We start from the raw sequence: 21,017 nt of genomic DNA, 5'->3' as shown, positions 1-21,017 counted from the left end.
GATCACATTCACTCGGTGCTATACCAGCTGCACTGGCCCCCAGTGGAGTACAGGATCAGGTTTAAGGTGCTGGTTTTAACCTTTAAAGCCTTATACGGCCTAGGACCCTCGTACCTACGGGACCGCCTCTCCTGGTATGTCCCACGGAGGACCTTACGGTCTTCAAATAAAAACATCTTGGGAGATCCTGGGCCACAGGGAGGTTAGGCTGGCCTCAATCAGAGCCAGGGCTGTTTCGGCCGTGGCCCCAATCTGGTGGAACGCTCTGTCACAAGAGACTAGGGCCCTGCGGGACTTGACATCTTTCCGGAGGCCTGCAAGACAGAGCTGTTCCGCCTGGCCTTTGGCCAAGGCACAGTCTGACCCCCTCCTTCTGTAATCCTCATAGAACTCTAGTCCAATGGTTGCCATTAATTTGAGTCTGAATTGATTTTAGAATGTATTTCAATTAATTGATTGTGATTTTATTTAAACTGTGTTATTTTTACTGTTGTTAGCCGCTCTGAGCCCAGCTTTGGCTGGGGAGGGTGGGATATAAATAAAAATTTATTATTATTATTATTATTAAATTGCAATGCAGCACTGACACTCAACGCCAAAAAAGGGGTTTCCTCAAAATCCCTCAGCCAGAGGTAGCTTGCTTCAACACACACATTTGGCAGTCCTCTTTGGCAAGGAGATAAACCACGCTGTGAGAAAAGAGAAGGACGATGAAGCCTACCTGTGAACTCCCCAAAAAACTTCTTGCAGACGAGCCTCAAGAGGGGGCGGATGTTGAGTTTCAACTCTTCTTTGGTCAGGTGGATTCCCAGTTCATCCAGAGTCCGGGGCAGGGTGGTGTCAACGTCCCCAACAACCTGGGCAGAAGCAAGGAAGTGAGCAGGCGGAAGATCGAAGCAGAGAAGGTTCTAGACCAGGAGCGGCTTTACTTTTTTAAAAAAGCTTTTTTAGCATTTATTTAAATCTCTGCCTTAAAAAATAAAACTGGTGTAAATATGTACATTTTTTTTGGCAAAGGGTGTTTAAGGAGATAACAGAAATCACTAGGTTAAAGCTAACCAAAAGTCCAGGGGTAGCATTATTATCCATTTGCGATGGGGTGGAAGGTTCGCAAGCTGTGAAGGACTTGCTCACAAATTTATTGACAGCTGCACAAAATATTATAGCTAGGAAGTGGAAGGGGCAAGCAGAATACAAAATGGAAGAACGGTATAAAGAGGTGTGGGATATAGCTATTAAAGATAAATTAACATGTCCCATTAAGGCAAGATGGGGAATATGCAGGAGAAATGATTTTGAGGAGACATGGAGGGCGTTTGTATTGTTAAAATGGAAAGGGGTCAAACCATCGCAAGAGGAAATTTTGGGAGGTTGGATATTTACAACTTTTATTCTTATTTATTTATGATTATTACCTTGTCAAAATAAAATAAAATAATAATAATTCTCCTATTCTAATCTCTATATTTTCTTGGATAAATACTCTCTCTCTCTGTGTGTGTGTGTGTGTTTGTGTATTCACAGTCAGGGGTTATCCATCCATCCATCCATCCATGGGAATCCAAAACGTACCTGAGCTAGTATCTTGTAGAGAGGCTCAAGGATGAATTCCACAAAGCTCCGCTGTGAACTACTGGTTGGGGCTTTTTTAGTGAATTTTCTCCTAAAAAACACACAAGATCATCACCTAAGTGCTTCTAAAGACTAGTTAAAAAAGCCTTTCCCAGTGGCCATTATCTGCACGCTTGAGAAAATTTCTAATCACGGACTAGGAGAGGTAAACTGGAAAAAAGCATGTGTGTGCACGTTTTCATTCTCCCAACCATGGGGCGTAGAAACCTTGGGACGTATATGAATTATTACTACTAGAAGTGCCATTTTTTTTGCTCTACATTCCTCTAATGCACTAGATGACCCTGAATCTAGATGTTGAGTAGTGTGAAACTGCAGCTATATTTTTTCTCTTGGGATGACTACGCAGATGAGTTGCACTCAGGGTCAGGAGACTGCCATATTTGGGATAGGGAAGCCTTTTTTCAGTAGCACGCAATTTGGCTTGCTTCCTGGAACAATCTAGAGTTATTTTCTCAGTCCACCTTTTTTCTACACATGGCATTACTTGGTTTAAATATTATTCTGCACACCTGGGAGGTGTTGACTTACCTTGGAACAGTGGGGCCGATGTTAACGGAACTCTACAACATCCTTACACCAAGGAGAAAACACCTGACTTACTTTCTGTCTTTTAAGCATTTGGTATGCTTAAGATACTTGCTATTTTGGGTTGCTAATTTACACTGTTTAGGTAAAGCTGCAATGGAAAAGGACAACGAAGTAAGAATAAAAAGCAAGAGCTCCTTACGTCTTGGGGTTGAAGTAGATGTCTCCCCAAAGGCGCTTGGCAAACTCCTGGTAATTGATGTCTCCTAAAATGAACAAAAGGCAGGGGGTCCAGTTATACAGCTTTTGTGGCATATTTTTCACATGATTTAAAGCATATAGTGAATTTTGAGACTGACAGTTTTATCTTCAACCAGTTTCCTTTAAAGCTGCATAATTCCTTCCATTGCGTACCCAGCTTGGACCTGCCCTGGATATGCTCATGTTGCAAAAAGAAGCAAATAATTAGAATGCAAATTAGAACAACGAGGACAGTAAATCACTGCAGCTACAACTATATGGATGCTAACCAGTTCCTTTAAAAAAAAAATCACTTGAGTCTAAGAAAATTATAGGAACACAACATAAAACTATATAAATGGGTGGGGTAATGCAAACATAAATGGCTCTGCTCTCAATTATTATTTCATTTATGGCTACCTATTTAAATACTGCCTTCAAGCTGGTGTACAAAATTTCATAAAATACATTATCAGAACATAATGGCCATCCAATTCAAGCACGCCAGGTTCCCATCGAATTGTATAGCATAAGTTAATTGGGGTAAAATCAGCAGCTTGAGGGGGAGGAGCAAAATCTCTCCCTACAAAACTCTATGGCCATCAAGGACAGACGACACTGTTACCCCCATCCCAAATGTGTCCTGACCTTACAGTTTCCCATATAAGCAAATGTCTGCCACTCTCGCCTTTAGGAAAAATAAAGCATTGCCCTTGGAAGACCTTCATGGCAGGTGCGAAGCTCGTCTAACCTCTCCTCGCCATCTCAGTCCTAACAGCATCCACTGAGAATGACTTGATGAAGGTATGATCTATGTGGCGCAACAACAACGCCCCCCCCCCCAAGAGGCCTCACAACACTTGATCCAGCTCTGCCCACCGGCTCAAAAGAGATGGGGAGCGTGCTCCAAGTCAAGGGACTAACATTTATACAGCATTTATACATAGGCTTTTCATCAAGAGATGGACAGATTCTTAACTAAACTGCATTGCTATCTTATAAGCTGCATGTAAAGGAGATCACAACAGGCAATACAGACTCAGTTACGAGTAATGAGGAGTGAATGGCAAGCATTTAGTTACATGGGAGAAAGTAGTGCACCCAGGGACATCACTGAAGTGGCAAACAAACCAGATCTCTGCCTTTGATGCCTCCAGCCATTTGCAGAGCCCTAGCCCTTCCCTAGAACGTGATGGAAACCTTGAGAACTGGCATAGATAAGTTGTATACAGAAAAAGCACAGATGATTTTCAATGCAGAAAAGGCTACAAACATAGCAGACACGTCCTCACTGCAAGGTTGTGTCAACCTTTCAGAAGGAGTCAAGAGCCAAGGTGATTAAGAGCTTGACATGCACACGAACATTTTGGCTAATGCTTACCGTACATGTCAGCATAGATCTTGGCAAAAGAACCCAGCGTGAAACAGATGCTGTACTGGGAGCTGGCAAAACAGACATTGCCCAGGAGTGGTGAAAGAATCAGATTCTCATCTGTGGAATACATGCTGCAAACAAAGAAGTGGGTTTAAAATAAGACAGAATCAGGCAGCACCGCTATCAAGACACACACACACACACACACACACACACACACACGGAAAGGCAGCCGTTTCAGCTGCTACAATAACAAAGCATTTCAGAAAACTTCATTTATGAAGTCTAGCAACAATTTTGACACACCAGGGAAACCACAGCATTGACATTTACAATTAATCGATTGGATGTAAATACATGTTTGATAGTTATAAAAAAAACCCAATTCCTTAAATGATTGAATGAATTAGGTCTGCCAGTTAGGCAGAGAGAACAAAAACTTTGGCACAATTAAAATTCCCCTTTAAGGAGTGATGGGGAAGAAATGAAAGTTTAAATTTCATGGAGGTTAGGTGGCTATACTTCAGTAGACTTTTACCTATATCCAACGCTGGGACTTCTAACGTTAGCAAATATAAATCTAGGTGAAGATTGGGGATTCCCTAAAAAACGGATTAGGTGTGAGACTCCCCAAATTTGGTTGGTCTCTCTCTCTCTCTTTTTTACAGAGTGAGCTAGGTGTGGCTTTGCATCCATGGTTATATCCAATGGTGAGTGTCAATGGAACTAACTTAACTCTCAAAAGCATGTTATAAATGCTGGCATTGATATACCTGATTAAGCCGTTGACTTCATCCACTATGTGCCGCAGCTTGTAGTAAGCGTCAGTCGGAGGCAATTTCAGTTCCAGTATCAGCCGGTCAATCTTGTTAATGCACACGGTCACTGCCAGCCTCTCCTGCACTGCATGCTTGATCAACCGTTCGGTGTTGAGCATGACCTACGGGGACACACAATAGAAGATGATGCCAGGTGGGGCGTGAGGAATCGGGCGCTGACCCTTCCCTGCTGGGAGAGCAGCCTGCAGGAGCGTGTATGCTCAGCAATCAGCATGAGGTCCGCTTTTAGAAAATGTGTTTAATGCAACATTGTCTTCCTTTAAGCCTGCCCCATCCAAAGACCTTTGACAAAAATAAAGCTCTTCATCACATGGGGAAATGAACATGCAGGAGAGGAAGATTAAATTTTATGGTGCAGCAGCACATAAATGCAGGGAGAAGCAGAAGATACCCCTTTAAAATGGAGGAAACTGGTGCTATTGCAAGGAGAAGGGGGCAGTCTTTGGATGGGGCAATCTGAGATGGGGCAGTCCCTCTTGGTTAACAGAGAGGGCTATCGATCTTCAGTGATACTAAAGGAGAGGGGCACTCCTTCCTTGCTCAGAATAACCCTGAGCAGTACATACAAGCTGCCCAACTAAGGATGTAATTCATTGTGCTATTAACTGGTCCTATAAAACTCCACCCCACATCACTAGAGGTTAGCAGGACATGGATAACTGTGCCCATGTGCTGGTGAAAGGTGTTCTGCACCACTGAGACTCAGTTGGTGATCTGTAGGAAACGATGGAACCAAACATTGCACGAGATAGGCAACGGCCACCGAAAAACAGTCCTCACATCTTTCTCCCTGTAGCATCTAGAAAGAAAAATGGAAGTTGTGTGACGTCACCACACTTTTGAATTTTGCCCATCTTTACTCCATGGCTGCTACTTACGCATTCAGGGAAACCTGAAGCAAAATAACATCATGTAGTTCACTTATTAGTTTTTTTTTTTTAAAGGGTGGGGGAGACACAGGGCTGTTTTTCTTCAACACCAGAAATGGGGTAGGAGTGGGAGGACACTGAGAACGTGTGGCTTGTTATGAATTTTGAGGGGAGACTCTTTGAAAGAATCAGTATGAAAACTAAAATAAATTATGTAATTTCAAGGATATGAAGCCTAGAAAAATAGGACAAACTAGACACACTTTAATAACAACAACACATGATTCTATTACTGTAGAAAAAACACCAACCAGAGCCAGACAACAAAAAAACCTCATCAACAAGCAGCTGTTGCCAGATAGCTTTTCTTCATGTCTAGCTCTGCCTGCAGCCTCACTGTCGTATTATATGCCTTAAGGCCCCCTTAAGGCATATAATATTCTCATAATTTATGTCCAACAGCATTCCAGTTTAAAAATCCGTCTGCTTCTTTCAGTTTCTTGGTGCAGAATCCCAGGGGCCCTGGATATGATTCTTAGTAAAAGGTGCTAGCTTCTCATAAGCAATCCTCTTAATTGCAACCTTTCTGTGCAATACATCTCCTTGTGTGAATGGAAAGAATAGCCGAACCCACGAAAAAGCGTGCCCACATATACTCACTCCCTCAGCAGCATCAATAAAGAGCACCACGCCGTCAGAAATGCGGAGACCTGCTGTGACCTCGTCGGAGAAGTTTACATGACCTTTAGGGAGTGAAAATATATATATTTATAATCATCTAGAAGTGGAAAGTTGCAGTATGTGCAGGTTAACTGGAATATCCCTTGCACAGCCCTATGACAAGGAAGAGACATCTCAAGGCAGAGTTAAAGGGGAAGGAGTAGCATGATAGGAAAGCAGAGGATGGAGAGAGCCTGCAGCACCTGAAGCCCACAGGAGAGTTCTGGCATCGTAACAATGACTTGGACGTGACCCAATGCCCACCCCTTTTCAGGGGTTCACAAATCTAGCCAGGTACTGGGGAGCAGGAGGAGGCAACTCCCTTGATGTACAGATCCTGCATTCAGTATGAGCTGACGTACTTCCAGCAGAATCCTAACCATGCCAGTCTACTGTACTCAGAAGTCAGTTCTATTAAATTCAGTAAGTGGGGGGTAAGTGCTGCTATAATAGAAGCCTCAACTGGAATGAAAGAAAGCTAGGATTACAAGGAATGGTGCAAAAAAACCCCAAACCCCACAGCTGACCAAGCCAGTCAAATTTGGGAGGGTGGTTTTCAGGGTTGACTACAATTCAGCTTAAATTCTCCATTTCCAGTGCAACTTTGGGGCGATTCACACAAGGACCCCGCTTCCAAATGGCAATTTATTCCTCACTAAGCACTTCAGGCTGTGCAAAAGACAAAAAAGTTGTGTGTGGTCGAAAAGCATCAGCTGAGATTATTGCACCTTCTTCACAATATAATTTTCTCTATATCACTGTTAGCCTGTTTCTGAAAACAGTCTTTTAAAAACACCTTAGCCTGTCTTTCCTTCTGGTTTTTATGTAATGGGGTGAGTCTCCCAGACACCCAAACTCACCTGGTGTGTCCATGATGTTGAAGAGAAATGATTTGCCCTTTGTGTCTGGGAGAACAATGGTCACTGGCGTGCTCTTGATCCCAACTCCTCTCTGAAAAGAAACCCAAGGTCAAGATGGGAGAGGGGTGAAAGTTAAGACTTTGGGCTGAAAATGTGGACAATGACATTAGAGGGCACAGTGTAGAGTGAAAATGGCAGTGGCATGACCAAGAACAGTATGCATTCCTCAGACAAAAATACTGACATGTAACTAGGGGAAATGGTTACCTGGTATGGAATTTGACATTATGAGAAACTCAAGTAGAGAGACAAAGGATTGCACCTGGCATTAGTCTTAGCTGGAATACACCCACTGAAATTAAGGGCAATGCTAGCTTTGGTGTAATAATTTCAATAATAAGATGTACACTGAGCAGAACATAGCTGGAGACAAGCTCAAGATTTTCCCTGTGAGTACCGGAGACACTAGCAATACGACAAGAGATCCAGCACACATGGTGCATGCATTTCAGACCTCTCTGCAACACCTTGTACTGTATCTCCCCCCACATTGCACTTTCATAACGGCTGAGAAGTCAGTGCAGCAGATATACTTACCTCTTGCTCAGTGAAGAGTATATCTGTATAGCAAAGCTGAAAGGAACAATAAAAAAAAATACTCAACAGCCAATCATCTAAGGTGGAGTATGTTCTTCCACATCATCTTTTTCTTTTTTAGTTCTCTCTCTCCCCCCCTCCCCCACACAGTGCTTTTTCCTAAAAAAATGTTTAGGGGTACTCTCATTTTCCTATTCATATTGAAATACTGCCCCTCAATGAGGACAAACTTAGATTCACAAAATGTTAAAGTGTTTTGCGTCCCCCCAGAAAATGCTCTCTCTCTTTGTGTGTATACACACACAAACACACAAACAAACAAACACTAAAGTAATATGCTTAGGATTCTAAACAAAACAACGAAGGCATACAAGTAAATAAACAATCAGTAAAGCAATCAATAATGGATGAAGAAAGAAAAATGAACACTTCAAATCACTTCAACTTAATTTAATCAAAGCATATGGCTGATAATTTTCCTGGTGTTTTGCGTTCTAGAAATGTATAAACAAACATCATCTTTTGATAACTCTATCAGACAAATCATCTTTAATCTGCTTCAAAACTACTGTTTTTACATATACAGTGGTACCTCGGGTTACAAACACCTTGGGTTACAAACACTTTGGGTTACAGACTCCATTAACCCGGAAGTAGTACCTTGAGTTAAGAACTTTGCCCCAGGATAAGAACAGAAATCGCGCAGTGGCGGCAGTAGGAGGCCCCATTAGCTGAAGTGGTACCTCAGGTTAAGAACGGTTTCAGGTTAAGAACGGACCTCAGGAACGAATTAAGTTCGTAACCAGAGGTACCACTGTATACAAATTGAGGCACACTTAATTGATTTATTAATCAAACCCCATGATGAATTGATTAAGATCTCTTTAACTGACAATTAGCCCATATGCATCTAAATCTTTAGACAACAGTATCATAAACCCACCTCCTGAAGGTTTAAAAACAAAGTTCAAAGGTAACTTACATCCTGGTCATAACGCTTTCTGATCTCAGGGTGAGTCTGTTCAACCAGGCAATCCACAAAGCAAGTCTGGAAGGAGCCAGAAAAATAAAAAGAAATGAATTGGCAAGGCATTAATTAGCTAGCTAAATGTGACCAGTCCAGGAAGAATAAGGATGTTGCATCTCTTGCCTCTCTCCCACTCCCAATCTGAACCTAATTTCAGAACTACAATCAATGCATTTGTGCAATTTCCTCACAATTATATCAACAACCATTATTCCATATCCAGTAAAAACATTAATAAATTCTAGCACCAGCCCCATTCCATTTTATAAAATAGGATAGAGACCTGGCAACTGAGAAGCCAGCAACACTTGCAGACTCTCCCTAATAGTTTATCTAAATTGACTGCCCTGGCTTCAAAAAACCAGTAAGCAAGCTAAAATGACGACACCATTCCGGTATAACTGCAGCTTAAGTGTGAGAAGTATGTGCGTTAGGAATTGCTCTGGGGTGCATCTTGTAGACAGAACTAACTCTGAGGCCCAAAGTCTTGGAAGGGCCTCAAGGAACTCTAAAACTTTTAACCTGGGGAACCATACACTGAATCCAGTTTATTCAAAAACAAGAACCACACATGTACTGAGTGAGTACATTAGAATTCTGCCACTTCTACGGAATGGACCACAGCTACTCCTGAGCTGCCTTATAGTAAATATATTAATTGATGCTAACCTTGCCATGATGCAGGTGCCCACAAAGTGTAACATTCCGAATCAGCTCTGAGTTGTCCATCAAGTCTGCTAGGAAACTAGAGAAGACCAAAGGGGCAGGGAAGCTTTCAGTTATACACGCTGCCAAGTAACGTAATGTTATTCTCATCTGAGTTACAACCCCCTCCCTGCCACAGAAACCAAAATCACCAGTATCTTTTGATACATGGAAAAAGCTTTTCATAGTCTACTTTGATTTTTAGTTGATAGTTCAGTTTGCCCCCACCTTTTTAAAGTACTCTTAGTCACCTTCACCTCTCAAGCTTAATTCACAGCTTGTAGAGCTAACTTCACTAGTTTTATGCAGCAAAAGAAGGGAAACAATATTTTTTTTAAAAGATTGAACTAAGAGTCTCAACTAGTCTCAAATTCCAATTTCACCAGGCTCTGCCTTTCCAAACCCTTCTTCCACATCACTGGAAAACAGGGGAGGGGGAACCAACAGGACAACATGGTGTTTACCCTGAATTTTAGAAGCATTAAGATAAAGGGGCAAGGAACCTATGGCCCTCCAGATGCTGTTGGACTTCAACTCTCATCAGCCCCTGCCACCAATGGTTATAGATGATGGGAGTTGTAGTTCAATGACATCTGGAGGGCCTCAGGTTCCCAACCTTTGCAAGGGTAGTTGGAAGGCATTTATATGTGATGGAGGGGGGATTCTGTAAGTGGGTGAGTGGAGAAATAAGCAAACACACCTGGTTAAGACTTTGTATTATTTGGACTGCCAGAAACGGCTTAGTCATTCTGGCCACATGACCCGGAAGCTGTACGTCGGCTCCCTTGGCCAGTAAAGCGAGATGAGCGCCAAAACCCCAGAGTCGGCCATGACTGGACCTAATGGTCAGGGGTCCCTTTACCTTTACCTTTAATATACCCCAAGGCCACAAAATAGAATTGGGAATGAATTTAGAGAAATAACATGATTGCTAACTCCTCCATTGCTTGTCTGTAGATGTGAGAGAGCTAGAAGTACTGACAGAAGGGAATTGCACAGGGAGACAGAGAAACAGAGAACAAACAAGCTATACTCACTCCATCTCATACACTGTGACTGGCAATGTTTGCTCCATGAGGGAGAATTTCTTGGTCTTCACGGGTTTAATAATAGGCTCTGAGAACAAACACAAGAAATAATATCCCTTTAAAGAGAATTGCAGAAAAGCCCTACCTCAACACTCAGCCAAGCAGAAAAAAGGAGCAAAACACAAACTTTTTGCATGTCCCTGATCCCAGGTTCCGTTCCTGGTATCTGTGACTGAAGTCTCTGTTAAGGCTTGAAAGATCTTGGAAAGTTACCTCCAGTCATTGGGTGCAAACAGGACTTGTCAGATGAAGTAATCCAATGGAAATAAAATTGTTTCTTGGCTGTACCATTTCAGATTGCAGATAAGTGCTCAACTGAATGACTGCTGATCCAGTATGCTATGTAGAAGACTCTTGCCTTCTCCCTGACAAGGTAGTTCTATAATTTCTCACCTGTCAAAGGTTGTGTGTCTTCCTCTTGCACAATGGTCTCCACCTCTGGACCGTAAACCTCCTCAGCCGTTGGATAGTATTTCTTATCCTCATGCAGCACCACATCCATCCCAGGGTGGTCATCATCGTGGTCTCCAATGTCATCATCATCATCGTCCTCATCAAGCTGAAAACAGAATGAAGGGCCTTCAGCTGGTCTCTAGCAATTTCCATCCAGTGCAGTCCCAATTACGGAACTTGGGGTTGGCTCCCATGTGCATGTTCGTCACTTGATGATGGCAACATCAAGCTTGCAAAAGTTCATACACTCAGGTCCTGCGTCATGAACACAATGCGTTCTCTGGAAATTGTTTGTTAGGTGAATATTCACATAAAGAATTAACAATTTCCATTGAATTCTATGGGGAAATTTCTAATGCATTCCCAACCACAAAATCTGTGGTGCATATAGGCAGGTTTGGGTACTAATCCCTTGTGTTGGGGTAAATGAATTTTTGCACAGCAAGCATTTGTAAAATGGGACCTGCATGTGCAATTTATTTGTTGGACTTCAAAGTGTCATGGGCCACCCAGCTGCCTCTGCAGCGACTGTGTAACATGGATACTTTCCTTGAATGAACATGACACCTTTTTTCCATGATCCTAAAAAATTAAATTAACTACTTAACCAAATGAATAACCCTAATATTTAATCATCCAACAGCCTTAACTAAAACCATCAGGTGGCCTTTAGTATAGTTAACATTTAGAGGAAGCATAATCCCATACCTCATCTAGATCCTTTGAATCCCGACCCATCTCGTCGTCATCGTCGTCAGAATCAAGCTCTGGGCCAATATAATTCCCAAATTCATCATACAGATCTGTATCCATGTTGCCGGACCCTGGAAAGAAAAGCCATTGAAACAAGTATAGCAAGGTCAGTTTTTATCCTGAGAGTGTTTTTTGTTTGTTTGTTTGTGGTATTGCTGAATTTTGCTAGCTATTCAGTATGGATATAAGGAGTGTAGGAGTGTGTGTGTGTTTTCCTGCATACTGTGTTTTTGATAGCTTATTTTTATTGTGAACCTCGCCTGTAGCAACCTCCACAGCTGTCCATCACAGTGGCGCCTGGCCCTTGTTTCCAGTTCATTTGTACCTTCTAGTTTACTCAAGCGCCCCTTCTTAGCCCATCGGGCTTCATAACAGACCCCAGACCTCAGTGGGGCTTCGGCCTCCCCCACCCCGCTTAAGGAAAGGCGTTTAAGACCACAGCCGAAGTTGTCGCCTTTTCTTCTTCTTCTTCTAAAAATCAAGTTTCTAGTCCCTAGAGACCTGGGGAACAAAACACGGTGCGGCTGAGAAACGCCTATATCGCACGCATGCCGAATATTACGCGCACCTTGTCTGCCTTCCCTTCCTCCTCGGCGGCGCCTTTCTCAGCACAGAACGGAGCCCTCGCTGAGAGAAGAAGCGCGCGTTGCTCGCGACGTTCTCCTTTTTCCGTCGCGCGCCGCTGCGACGCTGCCGTGGAAGGGCCCTCCGCCGCTTCCTCCGAAAGAGGCTGCCTATCCTATTGCCTAGCCGATTCCTCGCCTTCCCCCTTCATTTAAATAAAATAAAATACCGGTGTTCGGGGAGGCACGTAAAGGCATTCTTCTGATTCTTATATAGACGTGGGAGGGCAGACAATGGAGATTATAATCAGGCGACGAGCGAGGATGACTCCTTTCTTCCGAGGGGCCTTCGCGTCCCGGCGTGGTCTGGTAGTTATAGAAACCAAACCTAGGCCTCGTTGCTATGGAAACCTGATGCCTAGCCGGTGCAGGGTGGGGAACGGGGAAAGCGGAGGGGGATTTGGAGACGACATCCGCAGAGCCCTAAACCGGTGTAATAAATAACCTCAATTCCTCATTATCTGGGAGTGGTACCCAGGGTCGTTTTTCCACGTAGACCCGTGGAACTCCTAGGTGCAGGATGTGGCCCAGTCCTTGGAATGACGCATCAGAATTGAGGGATGAGATACCACCCCACCCCGAGCTAAAAGAGATACGGAAAATTCCCTGCACCTCAGGGCGCAGGGGCTTCCTCTGAGAATCCGATGCTTTGCCATATTGATATGCTTCTGCAGTGCTCTTTGCTGTAAAAATCAGATATTGCAAAGCTACTGTAACTGTTTAGTTCTCGCTCTCCGAAGGAAGCAAAAACCCTTTGGTGCAGCTCCACTCCTGGAACCTTTGGCCGCTTGGGAAGTGGGAAGTGCACAGCGATACTCGCCATAGCTGCCAACTTTTCCCTATTCTTGCAAGGAATCCTATTCAGAATAAGGAAATTTCCCTTTAAATAAGGGAAACGTTGACAGCTATGATATTTGCAGACTAGCATTTAGTAGCATAGCTTAATTTCTCTGCACTTGGGTGTGCCCCCCCCCCCCCATGCTTTGATTCCTACGAGATGTGTTTCTAGAGTTCTTCGGGAAAAGAGTTGTTTGTTTTTTAAATGTCCTGTTGTTTGTAGATAACCTGAGATGGAGGGTGCGATCGACTTCCGTGCTTTGGAGAAAGAGTTGGAAGAAGCTATTGCTGCTGATGAAAAGTACCAGAGAGAGAATGAAGCCAAGTTCCGAGCAGTGCACCAGAAAGTGGCGACTTATGAAGAATTCAGGTTTCTCAAATTCCATTGGTCCCTTTAGTTGATGTGATGCAAGAGGCAGTACAGCTATCCAGTGCTTTTTTTTTCTTTGAAAAAATGTTTAAGGGTGCTCTCATTTTTACTCAAGAAAATCATCATTTTATAGTTCAAATTGGGGGAAATAAATACAGTAAATGGACAAAAGTACAAAGATTCACAAAATTTTAGGGGTATAAGCATACCCCTAAACATTTTGTGAATGCGTCCCCCCAGAAAAAAAACACTGCAGCTATCTGTTTATCCATGAGGTCAACTGCTTGTGAATTTAACCCAATGAACATGCAGTCATGTGGCAGGCTGCTGCAGATTATACATACTGCAAAGGTCATGTGCATTCATTACTTATATGTGCCTTATCAAAGAAATACAACCAGTTCTCCCAACCTCACTATTGACTTCTGGATGTCTGAGATAAAGAAGGCTAATTGCATTTTTAAAAGATCTCTGAAAACACCCCCAAAGATAAAATGGGGCAGTGATGGGGCCTTATCCTATTACCTGCTTTCTGTTAGAATTCCTGCTCCATGATTGCAGTCATGGGATTGTTGTCTATCAGATGACGGTATATGTTTTGACTCCACATAGTAGGAAGTGACGAGGACAGGATGTTTGTGTTACTGTGTTTCGTGAAGTGGGACTATTGTCCTTTGTTCTTTTTCTCTTTGCTGTCTGATGCTAGAGAGAGACGGAGCCATGTTGCAGTGCTCCGTGTGTGTTTATATGTAAATAAAGTAGATTAGCCAAAATGCTGAGTTGCTGAGGTCAGTTACGCATGGTGTGCAAACTCTGTGGATCCCTAAGTGTGCCACTGCTGGTTGGCATCGGTCGCTTTGATGTTCGGGCTAAAGAAAGCTTATGAACGATCAACCAGGAGGGAGGGAACATGCCAGTCGGGCATGTGTCTCTGCCAGGGTCCTACTCAAGTGTAGGCTGAACTCCTAACACTTTCCATGTTGCAGTGTGCACCACAGTAAGCTACAGGCACCAAATATCGTTATATCAGTAGCAGCCAGTTTTAAATGTCCAGGGCCATAATGTGCTTAGATAGGGTAAATGCAATAATAAATAACGTTCCTGTACTTTTAACAATTACGTATGTAGAGGAAATTTCAGCAGATACATGTCTTCTCATCCTTTCAACATTATACTAGCTGAGCTACAGCTGCTGAATTTCCCTCCAAATTGCAATAATGCCCCTTTCTCTCCTGCTTGCAGGGATATTGTTTTAGCATCACATTTAAAGCCTCTGGAGAAAAAGGACAAGGTGGGGAAGAAAAGAAATGTGTTGTGGAACTCCCATGCAGTTAAAGCAAACTTCAAACAAGAGAGTGAGGTACAGCTGTCTCAGGTAAGATTGCTTCTTTCCAGGAGTTTGGAGATCCTTGGTTCCTTTTGAGCAATACTTCTTATTTTATTATCTACATTTATTTATTTGTGGCATAACAAAGCATAACAGCAAATGCCTGATAAAATAAAAGTAGAAAGGGATATTGAGAACTAAACATATAGGAACAATTTTCCTTACCAAAATAAATTAATACAGTGGTGCCTCGCAAGACAAAATTAATTCGTTTCGCAAGTTTTTTCTTCTTGCGAGTTTTTCGTCTTGCGAAGCACGGTTTCCCATAGGAATGCATTGAAAATCAATCAATGTGTTCCTATGGAAACCGACTTCAGACCAGGTCCGGGGACAGTCTGTCCCCTGACCTCTTCTGAAGGCTGGGGGGGGGGGGCAAGGGCTTTTCTTCCCACCCCCAGCATTTTAAAAAACCCTGAGACAGCGGAGGACTTCTCCGCTCTCCGGGGCGATCTTAAAAGCCCCCGGGAAGGCAGGCAGGGGGGAGCAAAGACTTTTGCCCCCTGCCGGCCTTCAGAAGAGGTCCTGGACCTCTTCTGAAGGCCGGCGGGGGGCAAAAGTCTTTGCTCCCCCCCCCCGCCTGCCTTCAAAAGCCGTCCGGGATAGCAGAGAAACGAAGGCTGGTGGCGGGAGGAGGTCTCTCCGCCCCGCCGCCAGCCTTCGGAGGAGGTCCGAGGACAGTGGGGAAGACGCGCTGCGCTTCCCCGCTGTCCCGGAGATTTCCCTATGGGCTTTCGTCTTGCGAAGGAAGCCCATAGGGAAATTTGTTTTGTGAAGCGCCTCCAAAACAGAAAACCCTTTCGTCTAGCGGGTTTTCCGTCTTGCGAGGCATTCGTCTTGCGGGGCACCACTGTATCACCATTAAGGCCAAACAGTTAAGGTCTTTCTCCAGTGGGATGGAGAGTGGGCCAGGATCCACTTGTGTTGGGATCTGTGACATTGTTCTTCTCCTCCAGGAGTTGGAACAGCTGCCCAAGACATCTGCAGAATTCTACAGAGATTGGCGCAGATGCATGAAAAACAGCCAAGAATGCTACCAGCTCCTGCTCCAACTTGGATCCCAAAACCTGGGCCAAATCTTCCAAACAGATCTTGCTTTTGGTTTCCTAGGTGAATTCCTAGCAGTGTTCAGTGAAAATATCTGCCTCAAAGACCGGGACTCCGTCTTGGAGATTTTGGAGAGTTTTTCAGGAACCAAACGCTTTGGATTGAATGTGGAACTCATGAGTGAGCCAGAGAAGAAAAGCTGTCGACAGTTGTTTGAGAAATTGCAAAGGATGGGGACTGACCCTAGCAATCCTCCTGACTTTTCACATGCCACAGAGGAGGAAGGTATGCCTGTTACCCAAGTCCATTGCCAAGTAGATGGACCAACTAAAATAGAATTGATGGAACTGATGCGCCTTTACAAAGTCACCTAAAGGAAGCTAGAGCTTGTGTCACAAGCCACACCACATAGGGAAATAATGGAGAAGATACAGGGGAAAGGAACGTCCACTAGGAACATCTTCTATCAATCCCCATTAAGGTGAATGGGAGATTATCAAGAGCACACATGAATTCTTGTACATCTCCAGTTAATCTCAGTACAACTTGTATAGAATATATATTTGTTGAATGGTGGATGGACCTGTTTACTGATGGACCTGCACCTGTTTGCTGTGTTTTTAGGTGAGCTCTGCCTTCTCCAACAAGGCAGATAGTGCATTGTCAATAAATAATATTTGTTAATGGGTCAATTTTTGCTGTGGTTTATCTCCTAATTCTCATGGCACTTGTGCTATTGACTTCTGCTCTAGTTAGGACTCAGCAGGGCTTAGCCCCAGAACGAGTTGGCCATGCCAAGGCTCTCATTCATGGGTAACAATAACCTAAAGATACTGCCGTCCATCCAGGCTTAATATAAACTTAGTTGTATTAAGTATTGTGGGTGTTTGTATATAATCGGGGAGGAGTAATGGCCTGGTCCTCCAGTGCTTGGTTTGCCTGTCCCAAGTTTAATCTTTGGTATCTTCTGTTAAAGTCATATCATGTTGCTGGGCTGAGAAATACCCTGCCTGACATGTTGGAGGGCTGTTGGCAATCTGAACAGACAATACTAAAAGCCAGTATAAGTCAGCTTCATACAAACACACACACACACACACACACACACACACACACACACACACAGAGTGGGATAACAGCTAGTTGTTCCTGCTGACCACTCTGGAGCTGAGACTGCATTCTAGAACTTGTGTGAGCAAAAATGGAAACGGTTCTGGAGTCTTCGTTCCTCCACACACTGTTTAGTATCCTACCTAGTTTGCCTACTTAAAAGAGCAATGAAGCAGAGTTGAACTTCAGAACTTGTAATCAACCAATGCAGAAGCTGTTGACCGAAGTGTACCACCATCAAATGGCTTCAGCAGGGTTGGCTGGAATTGCAATAGTCCTTGGCACTGCTGATGTTCTCCATGCCTTTGCCATTATAGAGAAGGAGGACGTGTTCAAGAAGACCCCTTGCCCAGCTTTTCTGATGTTTGAAAACGCTGCTTACTTGGCCGACATGAGCTTTGAGTTGCCTTGCAATTGCAAGCCCGAGGAGGTCACTTCTGTGGTTTGGTACTTTCAGAAGAACATGGGCAGACACCGGACTAAGGTCTTGACAGACTTTGATGGCACTTTGGTTGTGGACTCGAGCCACATCAAGAGAGGCGTTGACATGCTCCGGCGCTTCAGCATCAGGATGTTCAGCCTCATTGTCTTCCGCGTTCAGGTGGAAGATTCAGGGCACTACATTTGTGGCACCAAGAAAGGGGATTTCTTCTACGGCTACGATGTAGACGTGCAGACTTCCAAAAACATAGCTGTTGCCTTTGCAGATGAGGATCAGCACCCACAAAAGGACTTCAACAGAACACACTTCGTAGTCTTTACCGTCTTCTGGGAATGGACCAAGTGCAATCGCTGCGATGTCAGAGGTGAGCAACGGAGAGTTGGGCTTTGCTATGTGCAGAGCCCCCATCTGCTCAGGCGATACCGTACTACCATACCAGAGGTGGCTTCCTGCGGCTCCAAGTCTGTCCCAAAGCAGTTTCGGGGGGTTCCGAACAGGAAGCCCGAGGTCGTTATCCGAAGTTGCATGGCACCTTGCAGGAAAAAGATGTCCTCCATGGGAGAGGCATCCATCTCAGATGTCATCTCCAAGCTTGGGGAAAAACCCTGGGTTCCTGACATCCCTATCCAATTCCACAAGCAATCCCTTGGTACTGGGCTGATCATAGCCTGCCCTGGTGCCAGGCCAGAGCATGCTGTGGCTTGGGACAAAGACTCAACCCGGATGTACCTCACTAGGTTCCTTACCGGGGTCAACAAGAGCATGAGGGTCTTCATTGACCATGGAAACCATCTGCACATACGCTTTGCCCAGATGGATGACAGAGGCGTCTACTACTGCTGGCGAGAGGGACAACTGGTGGCCGGCTTTCGGCTCTCTGTTGTGTATGAGAGCCGCCACAAGAGAAGCATTGATGATCCTGAGACCCAATACGCCATCAAGGCCATCTTCACAAGCTATGTCTTCATCACCCTCCTCTTTGTCAGCATCCACATTGTCCGCTGCTGTGTTTACGCCTTCAGGTGCACATCTGTGGAATAGCACCTGCCAGGAAAACTGCTCAGGGGCTCATTTATTCACTTTTAAAATTTGTTGTTGTTAACCCATTTACCTGTTGATCTAGTAAATATTTAATTTATCAACTGTCTTGGGTCTTAACCAACTGAGCTTAACCAACGTATTTCAAAAGCTTTGAATAAGGGCCTTTTTGGAGGATTTTTTTTCTCCTATGTGGGGTAGCTTTCAAATTTGTTAAAACAAGCGCCATCTCATTCCTAGAAGGAATGGCAATCCTTTTAATGTTTTTCATCAACTATGGGGGATACAAAATGTTATCTGTTGCAATCTGTTGCCAGTTTGCAAACAAGCTCAAAACCCAGCTGGATTGTGGAAGTTCTAAATTTAGAAATGCTGAAATCAACAGAGCATTATCTCTCAATTTCAGTGGTTTGCCAGCAATTTTTACATATAGTTAGAAGAACTTTGAAAACCACAGTGACAAATCCTTCATGCTTTGCCTGCATCTGATCCAGGTTCCAATCTCCAGACCTTGGGATCTCCCCTTTTTAGAATAATTTCAGGTAGAAAGGCAGCCAACTAGTTTCCAGGATTCTTGTGTTGGGTGCTTTAAATGCAAAGTGTGTTTAAAGCTTTAATCTTCTTTGCTTCTAATCAGCTCTGCAGATTTATTGACATGGGCTCCTCCAGTGGCTGGTGTTGGAAATGGGTGGAAGGCATCTATTTTGATGTCTGCTGTGGTTGCACTCCGAGCAGGCTCAAAGGCTGCTTAACTCAGAATAGGTGATTTGAGGGCAGGGGACAGTGTATTGAGCCAGAGTTGCTACAAAGGCCCTGATAAAGGAAAAGGAAATGGGAAGAAGAGGAGGAGGAGAATGGTGCGTCCTCATCAGTGCTATTGGCAGACACTTTGGGACACAACAGAGTCAGCCTGAATTTGTCAGCCTTCTTTTGGAAGTTGTGTACAGTGGTGCCCCGCAAGACGAATGCCTCGCAAGACGGAAAACCCGCTAGACGAAAGGGTTTTCCGTTTTTGAGTTGCTTCGCAAGACGATTTTCCCTATGGGCTTGCTTCGCAAGACGAAAACGTCTTGCAAGTCTTGTGATTTTTTTCCGCTCCCCCCCCTTTTTCTAAGCCGCTAATAGCCTTTTAGCAACTAAGCCGCTAAGCCTTTAATAACCGCTAAGCCGCTAAACCGCTAATAGCGCTAAGCCGCTAATAGGGTTGCTTCGCAAGACGAAAAAACCGCTAGACGAAGAGACTCACGGAGCGGATTCTTTTCGTCTTGCGAGGCACCACTGTATAATGTTTCCTATTTATGTGCACTTTTAGTATTGTTTCCACACTGCTCTTTCCAAAAGTCATGGGAACGTACTACAGAAAGGGCTTTTTCTGCTGTGATGTCCTAACCTGGAACATTCTCTGCAAGGAGGCTTCCCTGGCACACCAAACCTACATTAATGTAATTCCTGTTCCAGGCAAATATATTTGTATTTCCTCAGATCTTTTATTTTCCACTCATTTCCATTATGATTTTTTTTTAACTCAGCACATATGATTTTCTGCTGCACGTACGTGTGTGTGTGTGTGGTTATTTATATGTGTTTTTATGTAATGTAACTGTTTTTGTATATATGCACACATAGGTATTTGCTTTGTAAGGCATCCTGGAAATTCATTGAAGGGCAGGATATAAATACCCCCTATAAATGATGAAAAAAATTGGGAAAGAAGCTACATTATGAAACACTTTCAAAAGGAAGATTAAAATAAGTGGGAGTGCATTTTTCGTAAAAGAAAATAAAAAACTCACTGCTTCACATCATAATACTTTTAGTGATTGCAGAGGGTTTAAATACAGCATTAGAAATTGACCTGACATTTGGAAATATGCAAGTAATATTGAGAGGCTAACGTACATATATTCGGCAGTACACAAAGAACAGCAGAAAAGTTGTAGTTTAGGTGCCAGCGATGGTTACAATAGGTGACAAACATCTGAGTTTAACATTTTTTTGTATCTAACAATAACAGTCTCTGCGGTAGTGGTTTTAGTAGGGCTAGTTATCTGCTTTTATGGGCACACAGGTAAAGGTCAGGTTGTATCAAAAAGGTATTTTGGATAAACTGTTGAGCACATAATTTCCCTATGTTCTGTGTTCAAGTGCCAGTACAAGCCTATGCCTGTCCACTTCTAAGCAAGTCCCAGTGAGTTCAATACGACTTACTCAGAATGGAGTGCGCCAGCATTCAGGGCAGCTTTTTAAATGCTTGGAGACGATTACAACCATATTTTATATTCTTTTTACTAGGCTAAACCTGTAGCAAGTTTTATCAAGCTTTGATCTTTACACTTGGTCTCCTAGATCAGTAATTATAGAGGCGACTTGCTCACCTGATCATTTGCAATATGTCACTATCTTTCCCAGATGTCCTGATTTCTTTCTTTCTTTCTTTCTTTCTTTCTTTCTTTCTTTCTTTCTTTCTTTCTTTCCCTCCC

The 21,017-nt window shown here is 43.6% G+C and overlaps 3 protein-coding genes across 4 annotated transcripts in view; 2 read left to right on the top strand and 1 right to left on the bottom strand.

The window, feature by feature from the left end:
- Positions 1-12,394, bottom strand: part of EFTUD2 (elongation factor Tu GTP binding domain containing 2) — a 28,927-nt gene extending 16,533 nt beyond the window's left edge. Inside the window, exons 1-14 of the mRNA XM_028702114.2 lie at positions 12,255-12,394; positions 11,642-11,757; positions 10,874-11,039; positions 10,430-10,508; positions 9,357-9,432; positions 8,643-8,708; positions 7,661-7,696; positions 7,064-7,154; positions 6,144-6,226; positions 4,549-4,715; positions 3,782-3,906; positions 2,363-2,426; positions 1,573-1,663; positions 722-857 (exon numbers count right to left, since the gene is read on the bottom strand). Coding sequence (XP_028557947.1) covers positions 722-857; positions 1,573-1,663; positions 2,363-2,426; positions 3,782-3,906; positions 4,549-4,715; positions 6,144-6,226; positions 7,064-7,154; positions 7,661-7,696; positions 8,643-8,708; positions 9,357-9,432; positions 10,430-10,508; positions 10,874-11,039; positions 11,642-11,746 — 1,285 coding nt within the window. The 5' untranslated portion in view covers positions 11,747-11,757; positions 12,255-12,394. The remainder of the gene's footprint in view (positions 1-721; positions 858-1,572; positions 1,664-2,362; positions 2,427-3,781; positions 3,907-4,548; positions 4,716-6,143; positions 6,227-7,063; positions 7,155-7,660; positions 7,697-8,642; positions 8,709-9,356; positions 9,433-10,429; positions 10,509-10,873; positions 11,040-11,641; positions 11,758-12,254) is intronic.
- A 255-nt stretch (positions 12,395-12,649) lies between these two features.
- On the top strand, positions 12,650-16,634 carry DNAAF19 (dynein axonemal assembly factor 19). Its single transcript, XM_028702116.2, has 4 exons — positions 12,650-12,742; positions 13,370-13,516; positions 14,759-14,891; positions 15,857-16,634. Exons 2-4 carry the CDS (start codon positions 13,380-13,382, stop codon positions 16,319-16,321), a joined length of 735 nt encoding a protein of 244 aa, XP_028557949.2. The 5' UTR covers positions 12,650-12,742; positions 13,370-13,379; the 3' UTR covers positions 16,322-16,634.
- Positions 16,323-21,007, top strand: FAM187A (family with sequence similarity 187 member A). 2 transcript variants are annotated; one of them, XM_077917467.1, is made up of 2 exons: positions 16,323-16,428; positions 17,375-21,007. In XM_077917467.1, the coding sequence occupies exon 2, from the start codon at positions 17,419-17,421 to the stop codon at positions 18,538-18,540; it is 1,122 nt and encodes a 373-aa protein (XP_077773593.1). In that variant the 5' UTR covers positions 16,323-16,428; positions 17,375-17,418; the 3' UTR covers positions 18,541-21,007. The 2 variants fall into 2 exon arrangements, with proteins under 2 accessions (XP_077773593.1, XP_028557948.2); XM_028702115.2 differs by lacking the exon at positions 16,323-16,428 and having other exon boundaries at positions 16,737-21,007.
- The last annotated feature ends 10 nt before the right edge of the window (positions 21,008-21,017 follow it).

Source organism: Podarcis muralis, chromosome 13, assembly GCF_964188315.1.
Source record: "Podarcis muralis chromosome 13, rPodMur119.hap1.1, whole genome shotgun sequence".
NCBI classification, from domain to species: domain Eukaryota; kingdom Metazoa; phylum Chordata; class Lepidosauria; order Squamata; family Lacertidae; genus Podarcis; species Podarcis muralis.
This window is presented reverse-complemented; position numbering and strand designations above follow the sequence as displayed.

Bases quoted from the DNA above. Each gene is read 5' to 3' on its own strand.
- DNAAF19 (XM_028702116.2), top strand. From the start codon at position 13,380: ATGGAGGGTGCGATCGACTTCCGTGCTTTGGAGAAAGAGTTGGAAGAA. The intron at 13,517-14,758 runs GTTTCTCAAATT...TCCTGCTTGCAG, and splicing joins GCGACTTATGAAGAATTCAG to GGATATTGTTTTAGCATCAC. The intron at 14,892-15,856 runs GTAAGATTGCTT...CTTCTCCTCCAG, and splicing joins GTGAGGTACAGCTGTCTCAG to GAGTTGGAACAGCTGCCCAA.
- FAM187A (XM_028702115.2), top strand. From the start codon at position 17,263: ATGCAGAAGCTGTTGACCGAAGTGTACCACCATCAAATGGCTTCAGCA.